Below are 19,096 nucleotides of genomic sequence, written 5' to 3'. Positions count from 1 at the left end.
GTTGTGAGAGTGTGGAACGAGCTGCCAGCACAAGTAGTGCATGCAAGCTCAAGTTCAATGTTTAAGAGAAGTTTGGATAGATATAAGAATGGGACTGGTATGGAAGGCTAAAGTCCAGGTGCAGGCTGATGGGACTAAGCAGTTGAAGTGGTTAGCCACAGACTAGATGGACCAAATGGCCTGATTCTGTGCTATACCTTTCTATGACTCTTTGATTATTCTAGAACAGGGGTTCCCAACCTTTTTTATGTCATGGACCAATACCATTAAGCAAGGTTCCTTGGACCCAAGTTGGGAACCCTTGTTCTAGAATCATGAAAGAAGAAATCTTTACAGATCAACTTCCTTGCACTGGAGGCGATGTTAAGGTGGAATACTGCAGAGGATTTCCACATGATACTTAGTTTTGAGTGAGTGCAAACTGGTTGATGAAAGTAACAAAACAGCAAGTTATGATTTTCATTGGAGAAACAAAAAGTGGTTTGAAGAATTTTTCATAATAATTAAATTGTGAAGCATTTTACTGCACAGGGTATTGTAGAGGAAATCATAGCAACACTTAAAATAGAACAAGACAATAATTTGAATAGGAAATATATTAACAGAGGAATGGAATTAAAATAGACAGCTTGTGTTGAAGAGCTAGTACCACAGGAAATCAATGAGCTAAACTAAAGAGTTCATATAATTCTAGACAATGAGGTAAAAAATCTGAACACACAAAATGCTGGTGGAACACAGCAGGCCAGGCAGCATCTATAGGGAGAAGCGCTGTTGATGTTTTGGGCCGAGACCCTTCGTCACGACTAACTGAAAGGAAAGATAGTAAGAGATTTGAAAGTAGTGGGGGGAGGGGGAAATGCGAAATGATAGAAGAACAGAAGGGGTGGGATGAAGCTAAAAGCTGGGAAGGTGATTGGCGAAAGTGATACAGAGCTGGAGAAGGGAATTCAAACAACAACACACACAAAATGCTGGTGGAACACAGCAGGCTAGGCAGCATCTATAGGGAGAAGCGTTGTCAACGTTTCAGGCCGAGACCCTTCGTCAGGACTAACCGAAAGGAAAGATAGTAAGAGACTTGAAAGTAGTGGGGGGCAATTTCCAGCATCTATAGATTTCCTCGTGTTTGCTCTAAAAAATCTGAATCTGTTTTTACCTTTTGATAGAAATAATTGGTCTTTATGCCTCCATTTTTAGAGATCAGTTTATTTGTATCTTTACTATTAAATACAAGCATCTGTTACTCAGAAATGTTCAACCTTGTTCATTTTAATAGGGCTTGCAGTTCCATATTTGCAGCCCTGGAACACTGTCAGGAGGCCATAGAGATTACAAGTGAGGACCATATCATTCAGGTAACCTAATCACCATACTATGAAAATTCTTTGTAAGTGATATGCTTATATGAATTACTTTCACAGTTTCATTTTGCAAACTCAGTATTCTTCTCTGAATATTATTCTTTCTGAAGCCACTGCAGTTCTTCAGAACAAATGATTAGAAAGAGGTTTGTGTACTTCGGCTGAACAGCTGCAAAAACTAAAGAACTAAAACTACCTGGTAGAAAAAACAGGATTTGCATTCTATCTACAGCTCCCTCCCCACTGGCTTTGCTCATTCTTTAAATGTGCAGATCAACAGTCAACAAGGTAATAGATGACAGTCTTGATAGATGAAATATAAGAAAAGAGTTGATTTTAGTGTTTTCCAGTCAAGGATGTAACACATCTCAAATTTCTTTCTCAGTCAATCCCTTTTTCTTCTTGGAGATGTTTAATTCTTAAGTATTGTCAGTGAATTTTCGATTTCTTTTAACAGTGGTGAATTTTCAGTCGTGTTACAACATTATCATATGTTTTGGCTATAATGAATTCTGTCACAGCAAGACTCCTTTCTTGCCTATATTCCTATCCACAATAAAATTGAAGCATTAGAAGTGATCAAAATAAATATACGAACTTCCTGTGTGTTTAACAGGATGATTACAGGAATGATGTGTTCCCTGGCTTGAATGTCAAGAAACAAGGGTCACTGTATTAGAACCCATTTAGTTCTGAGTTGAGATGAACCCACTTCAGCCAAAAGTTTGAATCTTTGGTATTTTGTACACAGAAGGGCTGTGAAAGCTCAGTCATTCGGTATCTTTAAAACAGAAATTGGTTGATTTTTAATTATGGAAATCAAGGGAAATTGGATTTGTGCAGGAAAGTGGCACTGCAATAAATGATTTTCCATCTTACTGTATAGTGGAGTAGGCACAAGGGCTTCTGGGCCTACTTGGAACAAGGGTGTTTGGGCCTACCACTGATTCTATTTCTAATTGTCCTTTTGTTCCTGAAAGCAAGAGTCCTATATTAGTACTGTAAGGGCAAGTATCCTCCATACATTTTTAACTATGTTATCTACCTATGCAGCCACCTTTAGGGACTCTTGGATGTTTTCACTAATGTCACTGTTCCTCAAAACTCACTAAAGCCCCCTCATTCATTGTCCCTACCATTATTAGCACTTTCAGGAAATACCATTTCACATTTATCAGGAATAAATTCCGTTGCTCTACCCATAGGATCAATATCATCCTTTCACCTAATAATTGGTTATTGGTGACAAATGGCAAAATTACTCTCTTACTGGGAAATGTTTTTCCATAGTGACATACCGTGTTTAAATAATGTAATCTGTAGCAAACTTTTCTGGGAAGAGAACAATACAAACAGAAAACCATAGTTTAGGTTTCGACAGAAATTTAAGAAAATAAGACATAGAAGCAAAATTAGGACATGTGACTCGAGTCTTCTCCACTATTTCATCGTGGCTGATCCAATTTTCCTCTCATCCCTAATCTTCTGCTTTCTCCCAGTATCCTTTCATACCTGACCAATCTAGAATCTAACAACCTCTGTCTTAAATATATATAAAGACTTGGCCTCCTCAGCTGCCTGTGGTAAAGAATTCCACAGATTCACCACTCTCTAACTAAAGAAAATCCTCCTTATCTCTGTTCTAAAAGGATGACCCTCTATTCTGAGGCTGTGTCCTCTGGCCTTAGACTCTCCCACCATAGGAAAGATCCTCTCTACATCCATACTATTAAGGCCTATCACCATTTGATGTTTCACTCCTCATTCTTCTGAATTCCAGTGAATGCAGGCCCAGAGTCATCAAATGCTCTTCATATGACAATCCTGGAATCATCTCTTTGAACCTCTTTTGAGCCCTCTCCAGTTTCAGCACATCCTTTCAAAGCAGCTCACAGATTTCCAAGTGAGGCCTCACCAGTGCTTTATTAAATCTCAACATTACATGCTTGCTTTTATATTCTAGTCCTCTTGAAATGAATGCTAACATTGTGTTTGCTTTCCTCACCACAGACTCAACTTGCAAATTAACCTTTAAAGAATCCTACACAAGGACTCCCAAATCCCTTTGCACCTCAGTTTTTTTAAGTTCTCTCCATTTAGGAAATAGTCGACCCCTTTATTTCTTCTACAAAAGTGCGTGACCACACACTTCCCAACACTGTATTCTATCTGCAATTTCTTTGCCCGTTCTCCTAATCTAAGCCCTTCTATAGCCTTTCTACTTCCTCAAAACTATCTGCCCTTCCACCTATCTTCATATCATCTACAAACTTTGCAACAGAGCCATCAATTCCATCATCCAGATCATTGACATATAATGTAAAAAGAACCAGTCCCAACACAGACTTCTCATGGCAGCCAACCAGAAAAGGCTCCCTTTATTCCCACTCTTTAATTCCTGCCAATCAGCCACTACTTTGTCCATGTTAGAATCTTTCCTGTAATACCATGGGCTTGTAGCTTGTTAAGCAGCCTTGTGTGGCACTTTGTCAAAGGCCTTCTGAAAATCCAAGTACACAACATCAACTGATTTTCCTTTGTCTATCCTGCTTGTTATTTCTTCAAAGAATTCCAACAGATTTGTCAGACAAGATTTTCCCTTGAGGAAACCATGCTGACTTTGGCCTATTTTATCATGTGCCTCCAAGTGCCCCAACACCTCATCCTTAACAATTGACTCCAACTTCTTCCCAACCACTGAGGTCAGACTAAACTGACCTATAGTTTTCTTTCTATGCCTCTCATTCTACTTGAAGAGTGCAGTGACATTTAAAATTTTCTAGTCTTCTGGAATCATTCCAGAATCTAGTGATTCTTGAAAGATTATTACTAATGCCACCTCTTTCAGAACTCTGGGGTGTACATCATCTGGTGAATTATCTATCTTCAGGCCTTTCAGTTTCCCAATATCCTCCCAAAAAATGGTAACTTCACACACTTCATGACCCCTGACACCTGGAACTTCCACCATACTGCTAGTGTCTTCCACAGTGACGACTGATGCAAAATACTCATTCAGTTCATCTGCCATTTCATTGTCCCCCATTACTACCTCTCCAGCATCATTTTCCAGCAGTCCAATATCTACTCGCACCTCTCTTTTATTATTTTATGTATCTGAAGAAACTTCAATATTATTGGCTAGCTTGCTTTTGTATTCCATCTCTATCTTTTATTGAATTTTTTAGTTGTCTTCTGTTGGTTTTTAAAAGCTTCCCAGTCCTCTAACTTCGCACTAATTTTTTGATCTATTTTAATCTCTTTGGGGCTTTTATGTTGTTTTTGACTTCTCTTGTTAGCCAAGGTTGTGTCATCTTTCCTTTAGAATTCTCCTTCCTCTCTGGGATGTATGTATCCTGTGCCTTCTGAATTGCTTCCAGAAATTCCAGCCATTGCTGCTCTCCTGTCGCCTGTGCCAGTGTTCTTTTCTAATTATTTCTGGCAACTCTTCTCTCATGCCTCTCTAATTCCCTTTACTCCACTGTAATACTGATACATTTGACTTTAGCTTCTCCTCAAGTTTCAGGGTGAATTCGATCATATTACGATCACTTGCCCATTAGGGTTCTTTTACTTTAAGGTCTGTAATTGGTTCTGGTTCTTAGCACAACGCCCAATCCAGAATAGCTGATCCCCTAGTGGACTCAACCATGAACTGATCTAAAAAGCCATCTTGTAGGCACCTCCTAGAATCCAGCACCAACCTGATTTTCCCAATCTATCTGCATATTGAAGTTCCCCATGACTATTGTACCATCGCCCCTGCAGTATGCTTGTTCTGTCTCCCTTTGTAATGTGTAAGCCACATACTTAATACTGTTTGGGGATCTGTATACAATTCCAATCGGGGTTTTTTTTTACCCTTGCAGTTCCTTAGCTCTATCCACAATGATCCCACACCTTTCGACCCTATGTCACTTCTTTCTAATGATTTGATTTGATTTTTTACCAACAGAGCAATGCCGCTGCCTCTGCCTTCCTTGCCTGTCCTTTCAATGCAAGGTGTATCCTTGGACATTAAGCTCCCAGCTAAAATCTTCTTTCAGCTATGTCTACAACATCATACCTGTCAATCTGCAACTGTGCTGCAAGTTCATCTATCTTATTTCGTATACTGCGTGCTTTCAAATACAACACCTTTCAGTCCTGTATTTGTCCTTTTCAATTTTGTTCACCTTTTACATTGCAACTCATCCTGTGAGTGCAATTTTGCCCTATGAACAGCCTCTCCTCACGACACATTGCCTCGATTTATAAACCAGCTACCTCATCTTCAGCACTATTTCCGCCTTTCCTATGATACTTCTTGCTTTGAAGTATATGCAGCTCAGGACACTAGTCATACGTTTTGATTCCTAACTTTGTCTGAGGTCTTACCAACATCTGGCTCCACAACCTCTCTACTAACTGTTCTGGCACTCTGGTTCTCATCCCCCTCCAACTCCAAACCTCATGCAGCATTAACAAACCTTCCCGTAGGGTACTAGTCCCCTTCCAGTTCAGGTGCAAGGCATCCCTTCTGATCAGGTCCCACCTTCCCTGGAAGGAGATTCAGAAATCTTATGCCTTTCCTCCTTCACCATCTCCTTAGCCACGTATTAAACTGTATAACCTTCCTAGTTCTAGTCTCACTAGCAATCCTGAGATCACAACCCTGGAGGTCCTGCCCTTTAACTTAGCACCTAGCTCCCTAAGCTCCTTATGCAGAACCTTGTCATTTGTCCTACCCTTGTCATTGGTGGCTGCAGAAACAACGTCTGGCTGATCAACCTTCTGCTTAAGAATGCTGAGGACTTGATTTGAGCCTGGCACCTGGGAGTCAACATACCATCCAGGAATCTTATTCTCGCCCACTGAAACTCCTATCTATTCCCCTAACTAACAAATCCCCTATCACCACAGTGTAGATCTTCTTCCCCCCACCCCCTCCCCAACCTTCCCTTCTAAGTCACAGAGGCAAACTCAGTGCAGAGACTCGCCCACTGCCACTTTCCTCTGTTTGGTCTCTCCCCTGTTCCCTGAAAGTATCCAAGGTGACACACTTGTTGTTGAGGGCAATGGCCGGTACTCTGCACTGGTTCCTTAATCCCTTTCCCCTTCCTGACCGTTGATCTCTTTTGCAGTATGTGAATCCAGCATTTGAACACATGATGGGTTATCAGAGAGGGGAGTTGATTGGCAAAGAGCTTACAGAACTACCCAAAAGTGACAAAAATAAAGTTGATCTTCTTGATACAATAAATACATGCATCAAAAAAGGGAAGGTAAGTCGTTCTTTTAGCTTTTTATGTCAGTGGTATGTGTTAGATCCTGATGCTTTTGATCTGAGGTTCTTCTGAAGTCAGGAATGAGGCACAAAACTCGTTGCTTACAGCCATTTTTATAAGTGCTAAAAGAACAAAGGAATGAGGATGGGAGATAATGAGGAGCAAAAGCAGAACAAGGAAGAAAGCAAAGACAAAGAGACCAAACCACTTGTAGCAGACTGCTGATAACAGTAAATTCAATTCAAATTCCATTGCTTGAATTAACCAGTAAAATAGCTACCATTCAAGTAAAGTGATGCCTGCCACCGAAACCAAGAAATTACGGAAAGATACAAAGATGACTGCAACTACCAAAACACACACTGAACAATTACATGGACAGAAGTAATTATAAATGCAAAAATACAAACAAGCATTAGAAAGTTAAACTACAATGGAAACAGCAGTTTATATAGTCCAATCAAACATATATTTATCTCACATATCTGTGGATTCCAACCATATAAAGATTGGTTAATGTTTTTCAACTGTGCCTATGTACTGGAGCATAAGAGTCTGCAGATACTGGAATCTGGAGCAAAAAGCAAGATATTGAAAGAACTCAGCAAGTCAGGCAGCATCTGTGGAGGAAAACTGACAGATGCTGTTTCTAGTTGAGGCCCTTTATCTAGTTCAAATGAAGATCTTCAGCTGAAAACATCAACTGTCAATTTCCTTCCATAGATGATGCCTGACTGTTACGTACCCCGTAACTGGGTCACTTACTAGCAAAGATAGAGAGGTCCGTTGAAGTCTGATGGTACTATTTTTAACAGTATTTATTGGTAAAAATACACAAAAATAATATCAAAGCAAACATACAGATAATATACATCGTCAATACTAACTCTAACAGTGCGGGTATGATGATAATAAGAAATAAGCTCTATCGTTGTCTAGGGGATAATGTATTGTCCGATGTAAATATAAAAGTCATTAGCTCATTCAGGCTGCAGCCTTTGGTTGGAGTCCAGAGAGACAGATGTTTTAAACTTGCCAGCTTTTCCTTTTTACGATGTCAATCCTTCGAGAGTTCCGTTTTTGTAGTCGGTCCTTTTAGCTAAGCTGTTCCGTGGATGCCCGCCAATTCCTAGGCCAAGGAAAAGGACGCACGCGAGCCCCACCGGCTGTCGCTATTAAACGCTGTCACGGGATTTCTAGTGTCTCTCCGGGTGCGTCTAAAGGGGCTGTTCCCCAGACCCTCTTTTATCCTGACTCACGGGGTCTCAGATGTCAATCAGGTTGGGACCAACCCCCTGAGGGCTTCCATGAAGTACAGTACTCAATACACAATTCCGTCTCTAAGAGACAATGGCCGTTTCCCGTGGCTTTGTATCGCTGAGGGGCCAGGACATTCCAAACCCCTTTGTGGATTCTGCGTGTCTCTCTCTCATTTCCTGGGTCTCCTGACCTGAATTAATAGCGATCTTGTGATTCTCAAAAAGGAGGCGGGGGCACAGGCGTAACATGACCCACTGAGTTCCTCAAACACTTTGTTTGTTGCACTATATGTTAGAGATATTTTGTAGGCTTAAGCATCGTGACCATCCTGAGGTAGCGAAAGGAAGTGTATATAAATGCAATTCAATTTTTTTAAACTTGTTAATGTGAACTATTTAATTTGTCTCACGGGTATTCTCTGTACTATGCAAATCTGTGAGAAAGAGGGAAATGCAGGAGCTGAAAACCGATATTCGATGGTTTCAGAACAGGCATTTCAGCCACTGACTACTACTCCTACCCCCACCAGAAACTCAAAACAAGGCTTGTTATTTGTTACTTGGTGATTAGTGAACTTGGACAAGGGTATTCAGCTTTCAAATTCATTGAAGAGAAAAATATCCCAGTTCCAACTGAACAAAGTTTGTTTGGTCTTCATTTTAAATAGATTATTTAGGAATCTGTCCAGGCCCAGCCATCATTTGTTACCAGTGACGCCTATTCCCCCATGTCACCACCAGTGTCGGTTTTACCAAAGCACCTCGATACCACACTCACTCACATCTGAACTTGATGACAAGGGAAGTCACTGTCATTTCAGCTGTGGGATTTGACTTTCTGATCAATGGTTAGGCCAAGGCTAAGGTGATGTGTCTGGAGTAGAGTGGTTCTGGTGGAACCCAGATTGAGTATTAGTGAACAGGTTATTGGCACTTGATAAAATTTTCAGTGACTCCTTCCATCAGGTTGATGATTGAGAGTTGATTGAATAGGAGGTAAGTAGCCTGGTTGGATTTGTCCTGCTCTTTGTGAGCAGGACATAAAAGGAACAATTTTCTGTATTGCAGGACAGATCCTAATGTGGTAACTACAGAAACACCTTGACTTGCAACACAGCTTGGAAGGAAGATCTCAACTGCTACAGTTAGACTGCTGTCTGACCGTGTAGCCTTTGCTGTATTCAGTGCTCTCAGCCATGTCTTGATATCAAGATGAACCAAATTGTCTGAAAACTGTCTTCTGTGATGGTGGGATTTTTAGAAGGAACTCAAGATGGATCATCTACTTTGAACTTCTAGCTGAATATAGATGAATATATCTCATCTTCTCTACACAAAGAATCAGCAGAGGGAGCTTGATATACTTCTCTGCCACACTTTAATCAGCCAATTTTCATTCAAATTAACAAGGCTGTAGTATAAATTTAATTTGTTTATTTACTTCTTATTGCAAGGTATAAAGTGAATTATTGACTTTGATCTTTTTTCCCATCAGCTTTGCAAGGTCAAACTGGAGGCTATGCAGTAGGCTGGGGTAGGACCAGAGAGTTAAGTGGCACAGAAAGATCATAAGGATTATCATGTTACAGCTGGCACTTTTGGAAAAAATATTTATAATCCATTTGTCCTGCCCTCTTCTGATCAACTGCAGTATCTTCACGTCAGAGATTTATCCAGTTCCCTTTTGAAAGGTGCTATTGAATCTGCTTCCACCACACTTAGAAGCTAGCATAATATATTCCTTCTGTCTCTTTCTAGATGTAAAAAGCATACATAGCTTTCAGTAGAATGTAAAGTGGATGATAGTGCTTTAAAATGAATTGTTTGGATTTCAATGGGGGCTAAAATGGCTTTCAAAGATGCAGATATAACTTGTCTGTCTTGCTAAAGTACAAACCTCAGAGGCAAAATGATCCAGAGTCAAAATATCTTCAAAAGTCAACTCATTCAAATTAGATTTATTTTCTAAATATTAAATCTTCACAGTAGCACTGCAGTTAGGGTAATGCTATTTCAGCACTAGCGATCTAGGTTCAGATCTCATTGTTGTGTGTAAGGAGTTTGTACCTTCTTCCTGTGACTGCATGGGTTTCATCCGTGTGCTCCGGTTTCCTCTCATTTACCAAATCCGTACATGAACTAATCACCTGGTTAGTTGCCATTGGGCATCACAGGCTCATGGGCCAGAAGGGCCTGTTACCATGCTGTCTCTCTAAAATATTATCAGACATCCCACCTCTCCCAGAAGTTCCAAGATTCTCCTGCATATTGATAGCAGCTCCCTGATGCCCGCAAATTATATACAATATCCCAGAAATCAATTTTTTTTGAGAGGAAGAGGAAGAGCGAGAGGGATCATCCTGATTGGTCTCTGTTCGTGCTGAGTAAACCTATCAGTTTTCTCTGTGGGCGGGCTTTACAGTCAACCTCAAAAACAATGACAGTGTTGCTCGCTGCACTATTTGCAACAGTGACTTTTCTATTGCCCTTGATGGGTTAAAATGTAAAAGACATGTAGAGGTGAGTTTAACAGGTGTCATCCGTTCATTAGCATAGCTAACGTTATTTAAACTAGCTGGCTAGCTGCTAAAGAGCTACTCTATTGATGTCCAACATGATGAGACCAAACTTCCTGTATAATTGCTTAAAGTTGTAATAGAATAAAAATACAACTCCATGATTGTAGTGTTCTTGCACAGGTGTAAAAACTCTGAACTAAACATCAAGTATAAACCGGAGTCAATGAGGCGCGATCCCAGTAAGATTAACCGTTTACTGTTCACTCTTCCACATTAACGTATGGTGAAAACTGTTGATAAAACAATACAAAATATATACAGTATTTGTTTCCTTCTTGGCATCACATTTACATCTTAAATACTTGGAAAAATAAAACTACAACAAACTATATTACATTAAAGTACAACATACAGTCAGAATCTACCTAAACTTTAATTACTTCAACAGAAACTATCCACAACTCTTTAAATAACAAAGAACATAAACTTTATCAACCGTCATTACTTTTAACAGAATCAGCGTTAACATTTTTACTTCAACATATCGATTACCTTATGAACTTATGGCGTTGCTTCTATGATGTTTCTAGTGCGTAGAAAGAAAACTTTTCTTGCGCTGATCCTGCACACACAAGCCCCCTCCTTCCTGTTTCTCCAAACTGGTATTTTCCCACAAGACGCAGCAAAACCGGGTGTGACGTCATTGCATGCGTGATATATCACAGACAACGAATTTACTTACGACAACCTTAACTTTAACTAGAAAACGATTACAAACGAATTACTAAAGCGAAAATATAATAAACTAAACGAATGCCTTAAGGGCAACACAATCCCCGCCTGACCTTCGTAAGGTCACAATGAACATAATACAAATTTTAGTCTCTAAATCAGTCCTTAGGTAGAAGTAGAATGACTTCTGCAACTGGCCTTTGGTAAGTTTTCACATCACCTTGGTCAGAAGTTTTCAACTCAACTTTCCTGACATGCCCCTCCCTACCAGGGAATGTGGCAGTGATTCTGGCCATTGGCCAGCAGTTGCGGGCGATCTGCTTGTCCCTGAGCAGGACTAAATCTCCAACTTGAAGATTCCCGAGAGGTTCTGTCCACTTTTGTCTGTGTTGCAACAAAGGTAGATATTCATGTCTCCAACGAGACCAGAACTGATTTGCAAGAGCCTGAGCCTGTCTCCATTGCTTTGTGTACAAATCCTTATCTGACAATTCCCCAGGTGGAGGGGGAGCTCCTGTCTTCTGTGTAAGGAGCATTAATGGCGAGAATATGAAGGGGCTTTCCGGGTCAGAGGAGACAGGTAGGAGAGGTCGTGCATTTATAATGGCTGTAACCTCTGCCATTAGTGTTCACAGTACTTTGAGGGTCATTCGACTGCGTTGCTGCAGAAACATTGAATCAAGGATCCTTCTGGTGAAACCAATCATCCACTCCCATGAGACTCCCATGTGAGAGGCGTGTGGTGTGTTGAACTCACAGTTGTATCCCTGCTCACTGAGGTACCTTTGCATCATCTTGTCCATCCTGAGCTCCTTTGATGCTCCAACAAAGTTCATGCCGCAATCAGATCTTAACTGTTTTGCAGGGCCTCTTAGTGCAAAGAAGCGCCTGAGAGCATTAATGCAGCTGAACATGGTGGCCCACCGTTTGCTCTCTGCTTGTCCTCCTCTGGTGCATCCAGGGACCAAATACATCGAGCCCCACATATGTATAAGGAGGGCAGGCATTGAGGCGTTCTGGTGGGAGGTCCGCCATACGTTGAGCTTCCATCTTCCCTCACAGTTTCCTGCAGGTTACACATCTGTGGAGTACCAAATTGATCAGTGTTTTGCCTCCCAAGATCCACTGTCCCGCTGCCCTGATTGCTCCCTCTGTCAGGTGACGGCCCTGATGCCTTACCTGTTCATGGTGATGGCGAGTAAGCAGTAAGGACACATGGCTGCCTTGGGTGGGATTACTGGGCTCTTTTCTGCAGCTGAAAGGTGAGAGTGTATTAACCGGCCTCCAATGCAAATGAGATCATTCTTCAGGATCGGGTTGAGTTTCCTCAAAGGGCTGTCCTTTGATATTGGTTTATTAACTTGGAGGGCCAAAAACTCCCTTACAAAAGCTGCCCTTTGAGTTGCTTTAAGGATGACATCCTTTGCTTGAGCCAATTTGTCTGCAGTGTACCTACATGGGATATGAAGATGTTTTAGATCTTGAAGTGAATCTCTCCAAGCCTCCCATCTGTTTAGCTTGTCTTCTAGTAGGGGAGTATCCCAGTTGGAGAGCTTGGAGGTAAGTTCTCTGAGAAGGACTCTTCCCTGGATCATAACTGGTGCCAGTAGACCCAAGGGATCAAAAACACTGTTGACAGTGGAGAGAACTCCACAGCGGGTGAATGGCTTGATCACGGTCGGCACAGAGAACGTGAATGTATCAATTGTAATCTCCTAAAGGAGGCCCAAACTCCTTTGTGTGGGTATGGTTTCTCCATCTAGATCTAGGTCTTTGATTGCCGGAGCACAGTCATCATGTGGAAAGGCCTCCATTACTGTCTGACAGTTTGATGCGAACTTGTGCAACCGGAGGTTTGACTCAGCGAGTGAGGCTTGTGTATGTCAGAGCAGATCAATTGCTTTGTCTTGTTTCCGTAGCGTTATCAAGCCATCATTGACGTAGAAGTGCCTTTCCACAGACTTAACGGTGTCATCGCCATGCTCCTGATGGCTCTTCGCAGCCCATAGATGGCCACGGCAGGTGATGGAACTATTGCCGAAAACGTGGACTTTCATCCGGTACTCAATGACTTCCTTGTTAATGTCATTGTCCTTGTGCCATAAGAAACAGAGGAAATTGTGATGGTCTTCCTGTACTAAGAAGCAAAGGAACATCTGCTGGATGTCCGCTAGGATTGCGACCTTCTCCTTCCGGAAACGCAGCAGTATCCCAAGAAGGGTATTGTTGAGGTCGGGGCCTGTAAGGAGCACATCATTAAGGGAGATACCAGCACACTGAGTATTGGAGTCAAAGACCACCCTGATCTGATTGGGCTTTTGTCGGTGGTAAACCCCAAACTTTGGGAGGTACCAGCACTCCTTGCCTTTTCTCAGTGGCGGTGCTAGCTTGGCATGTCCATTAGCGAAGATCTTCTCCATGAATGCTACGTCTTGTTGCTGCATCTCAGGTTTCCTTTTCAGAGTTTTTTGCAAAGACGTGAACCTCTTGACTGCCTGCTGTTTGTTGTTTGGCAAGCGCTGGCGTGGTTCTCTGAAAGGTAGTGGGGCGACCCAATTATTTGCTTCATCTCTGAAGACCTTGGTGTCCATTATTTTTAAGAAGATGACGTCTTGTGCTGATGGAGCAAGTTTATTATCATGCTCAGTTTGAGCGAAGACTGACTGTCCCAGTGTCTTGTCAGTTACTATACTACACTTTTTAAAGCCCTGTCGTGCTTCCTTGATACACATGAAGTTTGTGCAGGGTTGAAAAATTGAATGGTGGCCACTCTCTAGCACATTGGTCTTGAGTGTGTTAACTGTCGGTTTGTGTACATTGCCAAGGCACACCTCTCCTATCACCACCCAGCCCAGATCCAGACGTTGGGAAAAGGGGGCATCGTGTGGTCTATTGACCTGCTGCCTGACCTTGTGCACCTGGAGAACATCTCTTCCTAGTAGCAGGATTATTTCTGCTTTTGGGTCCATTTCTGGGATGTGCTTGGAGATGCGGCTGGTGTCGCACAGCACTTGGCGTCGGGACCTCCGTGCGGTTATTCAAAATATCATTGCACTCTAAGAGCGGAGGGAGACAGATGACAACTTCACCATCCAGCGACTCAAGCTGGAAGCCTTCTGCCTTCCTTCCATATCTTTCTACGTTGCCTGAGCAAGTTCTAAGGTAGTAAGGGAACCAATTACTCTCTACATTGAACAAGTCAAAGAACTCTGGTCTGACTAGTGAGCAATTGCTCTGGTTGTCCAGAATTACATAGGCTTTGATGGCCTTGTCTTTGGCTCCCTCAGGGTACACCTTAGTGAGGTAGATCTTTGAACAAGAATGGCTTGATTGACCTTGACCGCAAACTTCTGTGCAGCTCGAGCTGACAACAGTTGTCTTGGAGTGATCCTCTCCCTCCCCGCCATCCTTTTGTGAGGGTGAAGGAGCTTTGTCAGTTTGCGGTAACAGGCCGGAGTGCATGGTCCCATCATGATTAGTGCTATTACATTCCGGACACTTCACGGGGATCGTACACTCTCTAGTGAGGTGAGAGCTAGAGGAACAGCATTTAAAACATATTTCTTTCCTTGAGAAGGGCCATTCTCTCATCAAAGGATTTTTTCCTAAATGTTCTGCATTTTTTGAGGGGATGGGGTTTGTTGTGCAATGGACAATTCTCGCTAGGGTCATTGTTAGTTGCAGAGACTTCAGTTTTACGCACTGAGACAGGTTTATTGATGTTAAAATTATTCAAAGTGGATTTGACTGGCTTGGTGTGAATTGTACTGCTACCTTGACTCATGAAGCTAGGGTCATTTCGATTCTTCGCCTCCTTGCACACAAACCTAGTGAAATACTCAAAGGGAGGAAATCGACCATCGTTCTCTTCCTTGTACTCTGAGTCAACAGACACCCACCTTTCCTGCAGCCCAAATGGAAGTTTGTCCACAATTGGTCTAATCCCATATGAAGTATCTAAATATGACAGGCCAGTTAAATAGCCGTCTTCTTTAGCGCCTTCAATCTCCATGAGTAGATCTCCGAGCTCTCTTAACTTAGTGTGGTCCTTGGCTGACACCTTAGGAAAATTTTCCAGATGTCGTAATAGTGCCGTTTCAATAATTTCAGGGGCCACATAGCACTCCCGAAGTCTCTCCCATGCTTTGCGAAAGGCTAGCTTGGGGTTGTTGATGTACACTGAACGTATGCATCTCACCTGTTCACATGATTCTTTCCCCAGCCATTTCATCATAAGATCCAACTCTTGGGTTGCTCCAAGCTGGATTCCGTGGATAGCATTGGCGAATGAGGAGTACCATGCACAGTAATTTTCAGGCTTATCGTTAAACTGGTATGGTTCTGAAGTGATGAGATCTCGTCATGCTAAATACTGTGCCATGGGTTCAACTGCAAGTGGCATGCTGGCTGGGGGAATATGTCGGCGGGTATATGACTGAGGGTGTACATTTGTTATGGGATTAGCTGTTCTGAATTCAGCCTTTGCCTCTCCTCTCGCCAAAACTGGTAAGTTTGGTGTCGAGAAATGTTTGTCATCAGCCCTTTCATTCTTGAATTCGTCGCAAAGTTGCAAGGGTAAATTGTCTTCCTCAGATGGATGTGATGCAATTGGGCCTCTCTTTGACTCCTCATGAAATGGGACGTTAGCATATAAGTATAGAGAGGAAGAACGTATTTTCAAGTCCATTTGAGATCGGACGTAGTCTCTAGTGCGTTCCAATCTGGTCCTTTCTGAAGTAGATTTTACTTCTTCCAGAACATGCATTTCTTCAGCAGTTTCTAATAACTCTGCTTCCACCCTGGCAGCTTCGGCTTCTTGGTGTAGCATCAGCACTTCTAACTCTGCTTCTATCCTTACCCCTTCTAACTGGTTTTTGGCTTCTCTGGCGGCCTTTTCCATTTTCAGTTTTGCTACCTGTTCAGCGTATGATGCTCGCACCTTAGCAGTTTCTGCTTTAGCTCTTGCGTGGGCAGTCTTATTTGTTGATGCCCTACTGCTCCTGGTGCTGGATGGCAACGACTTGATGCTGGATCGCGATGCCATCGTAGCACTTGAAACACCTGGTAACGCCGCGTTTTCACTGTAGTGTTCTCGCACAGGTGTAAAAACTCTGAACTAAACACCAAGTATAAACCGGAGTCAATGAGGCGCGATCCCAGTAAGATTAACCATTTACTGTTCACTCTTCCACATTAACGTATGGTGAAAACTGTTGATAAAACAATACAAAATATTTACAGTATTTGTTTCCTTCTTGGCATCACATTTACATCATAAATACTTGGAAAAATAAAACTACAACAAACTGTATTACATTAAAGTACAACGTACAGTCAGAATCTACCTACGCCATCAACTGCTTTAAATACTTCAACAGAAACTATCCGCAACTCCTTAAATAACAAAGAACATAAACTTTATCAACCGTCATTACTTTTAACAGAATCAGCATTAAAATTTTTACTTCAACATATCAATTATCTTATGAACTTACGGCATTGCTTCTATGATGTTTCTAGTGCGTAGAAAGAAAACTTCTCTCACGCTGATCCTGCACACATAAGCCCCCTCCTTCCTGTTTCTCCAAACCGGTATTTTCCCACAAGACACAGCAAAACCGGATGTGACGTCTTTGCATGCGTGATATATCACAGACAACGAATTTGCTTACAACAACCTTAACTTTAACTAGAAAATGATTACAAATGAATTACTAAAGCGAAAATATAAAAAAAGTAAACAAATGCCTTAAGGGCAACACAATGATAATATAAGTACATATTTTAATGTCACATTTTCTGCATATACACAGCTTTGGTTTACAGATTAGACAAAGTCACTAAACAAAGTATTGCATACACCCTCGGAGGTCGACCGGGGGGGGGGGGGGTGCGGAATATGGGGTTGCGGGGTGGGGGGCAGGGGTGCTACCTCCCTGAAATGAGTTTTTGCAGCGTGGGATGTCTATTATTATCATTATTGCTTAAATTAGTGGTAGGGAAAATGACCTGCACGCTGCTCATCATTTTATTAGTTTTCTTATGGGAGAAATGTGTTCCTGGTGTTGCAGGAGTGTTTGAGAATTCATTGCCCATCACTAACAATCCATTGAACTGAGTGCCCTGCTGGCCTTTTCAGGGGTAGTTTAATGTCAACCATATTAGCATATATGGACTCAGTTATGGGCCAGACTAGGTAAGGAAGGCAGTTTTCCTTCCCTGGAGATGAGATGGATTTTCACTAGAGTCATATATTAATGTTTGTTAATACCACAATAAACACAATAGCAAATTAGTTCATTAAGTTTTTAATGTGTTAATTGTGAATGCTAATTGCAAAATTAATGAGAGCACTTAAAAACATGATAACAGATGGCCATGTTGACAAGAAAACACAAAGAAGCAGGAGAAGGCCCAAGGGCCCCTCAAGCCTGACCCAACATTCAGTATAATCCTGGCAGATCTGCCCCGGGCTCCGGGCCCCAGGCCCAGGTTTCCTTTCTGTGTCAGTTCCACACAGCCTTTGTTCACCACCACCCTGTGGGAAGAAATTTCTGCACACCTCAGTTTTAAATAACCAATTCCTTGTAACTGTTTCCTCTCACTCTAGGGGAATTGGATCCTGGATTGTTGGCAAGACCCTAAGCCACCCTCACCTTCATAAGCTACTGTTGTATCATAAACCATGGTACAGTTTGATCATGGACCATTCCTACAGTGAACTGTTTTGCCGCGGACATTTCCTGATCTCTTCGCTCTTGAAAGGTTGATAGAGAGCCCAGTAGCAAGGTATCATAACAACAATCTTTCCCTCAATATCAGCAAAAGAAAAGAATTCAGCGAGGTGGTTAGTCCACATGTTCCTGTTTACAACAATGTTTCTGAGGCTGAGAGAGTTCCCAGGAGTGAATATCTCTTAATAACCTGCCGTGGCCCACCACAGCCCATAAAGTTCACAAGCGCCTCTTCGTCCTTCAAAGAATGTTTGGCATTAACCCATTTTCATCAGTGTATCCTATCTGCATGCATCAAGGCTTGGTATGGCAACTGCTCTATCCAAGTCTGCAAGGAGTGGACACAGCCAGGCACACCACGGAAACCGGCCTCCCAACTGTGGACTCTGTCCACACTTCTCACCCACCTTCCCTGGACATTCTCTCTTCTCCCCACTTCCCCTTCCATTGGACAGAAGATATAAATGCCTGAAAGCACACATTATAACGCTTAAGGATAGCTTCTATCCTGCTGTTATAAGACTATCGAACACTCCCCTAATACAATACAACGAACTCTATCTCATAGTCTACCTTGTTATGGCCTTGCACATTATCATCTGCCAGCACTGCACTTTCTTAATATGTTACGTACCCTGTAACTGGGTCACTTACCAGCAAAGATAGAGAGGTCCGTTGAAGTCTGATGGTACTATTTTTAACGGTATTTATTGATAAAAATACACAAAAATAATATCAATGCAAACATACATATAATATACATCGTCAATACTAAATCTAAAAGCGCGGGTATAATAATAATCAATAAGAAATAGCTCTATCGTTGTCTAGGGGATAATATATTGTCCGATGGAAATAGTTCATTCAAGCTGCAGCTTTTGGTTGGAGAGCGAGACGGATTAAAACTTGCCCATTCCTTTTATGATGTCGATCCTTCGAGAGTCATTGGAGCTGATTTCTCCTTTAGCTAAGCTGCCTTCCGTGGTAGGGCCTCAATCCCGGGGCAACGGGAAAGGACACACGTGGACCCTCCACCGGCTATCACTATTAAATGCCGTCACGGAACTTCTAGGGTTTCTCCTGGTGCGTGTCAAGGGCTGTTCCCCAGACCCTCTTTTATCCTGACTCACAGGGTCTCAGATGTCAATCAGGGTGGAATGATGCCATCCCCCAACCAGCCCACGTTGCCTGAGGGCTTCCATGAAGTACAGTACTCAATAC

At 42.1% G+C, this 19,096-nt stretch overlaps 2 protein-coding genes across 10 annotated transcripts in view; one reads left to right on the top strand and one right to left on the bottom strand.

The window, feature by feature from the left end:
• The window catches only part of LOC132396696 (uncharacterized), a 105,404-nt gene extending 88,429 nt beyond the window's left edge, over positions 1-16,975 (bottom strand). The window contains exons 1-2 of one of the 2 annotated variants that reach the window (XR_009513079.1): positions 16,637-16,975; positions 10,962-16,351 (exon numbers count right to left, since the gene is read on the bottom strand). Coding sequence is in view for 1 of the 2 variants with exons in the window: in XM_059974495.1 (XP_059830478.1) it covers positions 13,025-14,110 (1,086 nt within the window). In the remaining variant the exon portion in view is untranslated. Of the gene's footprint in view, positions 1-10,599; positions 16,352-16,636 lie in introns of those variants that run through there. The other variant, XM_059974495.1, reaches the window with a different exon arrangement.
• The window catches only part of pde8b (phosphodiesterase 8B), a 268,785-nt gene that overhangs the window by 205,464 nt on the left and 44,225 nt on the right, over positions 1-19,096 (top strand). For all 8 annotated transcript variants that reach the window (XM_059974491.1, XM_059974490.1, XM_059974489.1 and 5 more), the window contains exons 7-8: positions 1,280-1,358; positions 6,488-6,628. In XM_059974491.1, coding sequence (XP_059830474.1) covers positions 1,280-1,358; positions 6,488-6,628 — 220 coding nt within the window. The remainder of the gene's footprint in view (positions 1-1,279; positions 1,359-6,487; positions 6,629-19,096) is intronic.

This window comes from Hypanus sabinus, chromosome 7 (genome assembly GCF_030144855.1).
Source record: "Hypanus sabinus isolate sHypSab1 chromosome 7, sHypSab1.hap1, whole genome shotgun sequence".
NCBI lineage: Eukaryota > Metazoa > Chordata > Chondrichthyes > Myliobatiformes > Dasyatidae > Hypanus > Hypanus sabinus.
The sequence above is the reverse complement of the archived record's forward strand: the minus strand, read 5'-3'. Positions and strand labels throughout refer to the sequence as shown.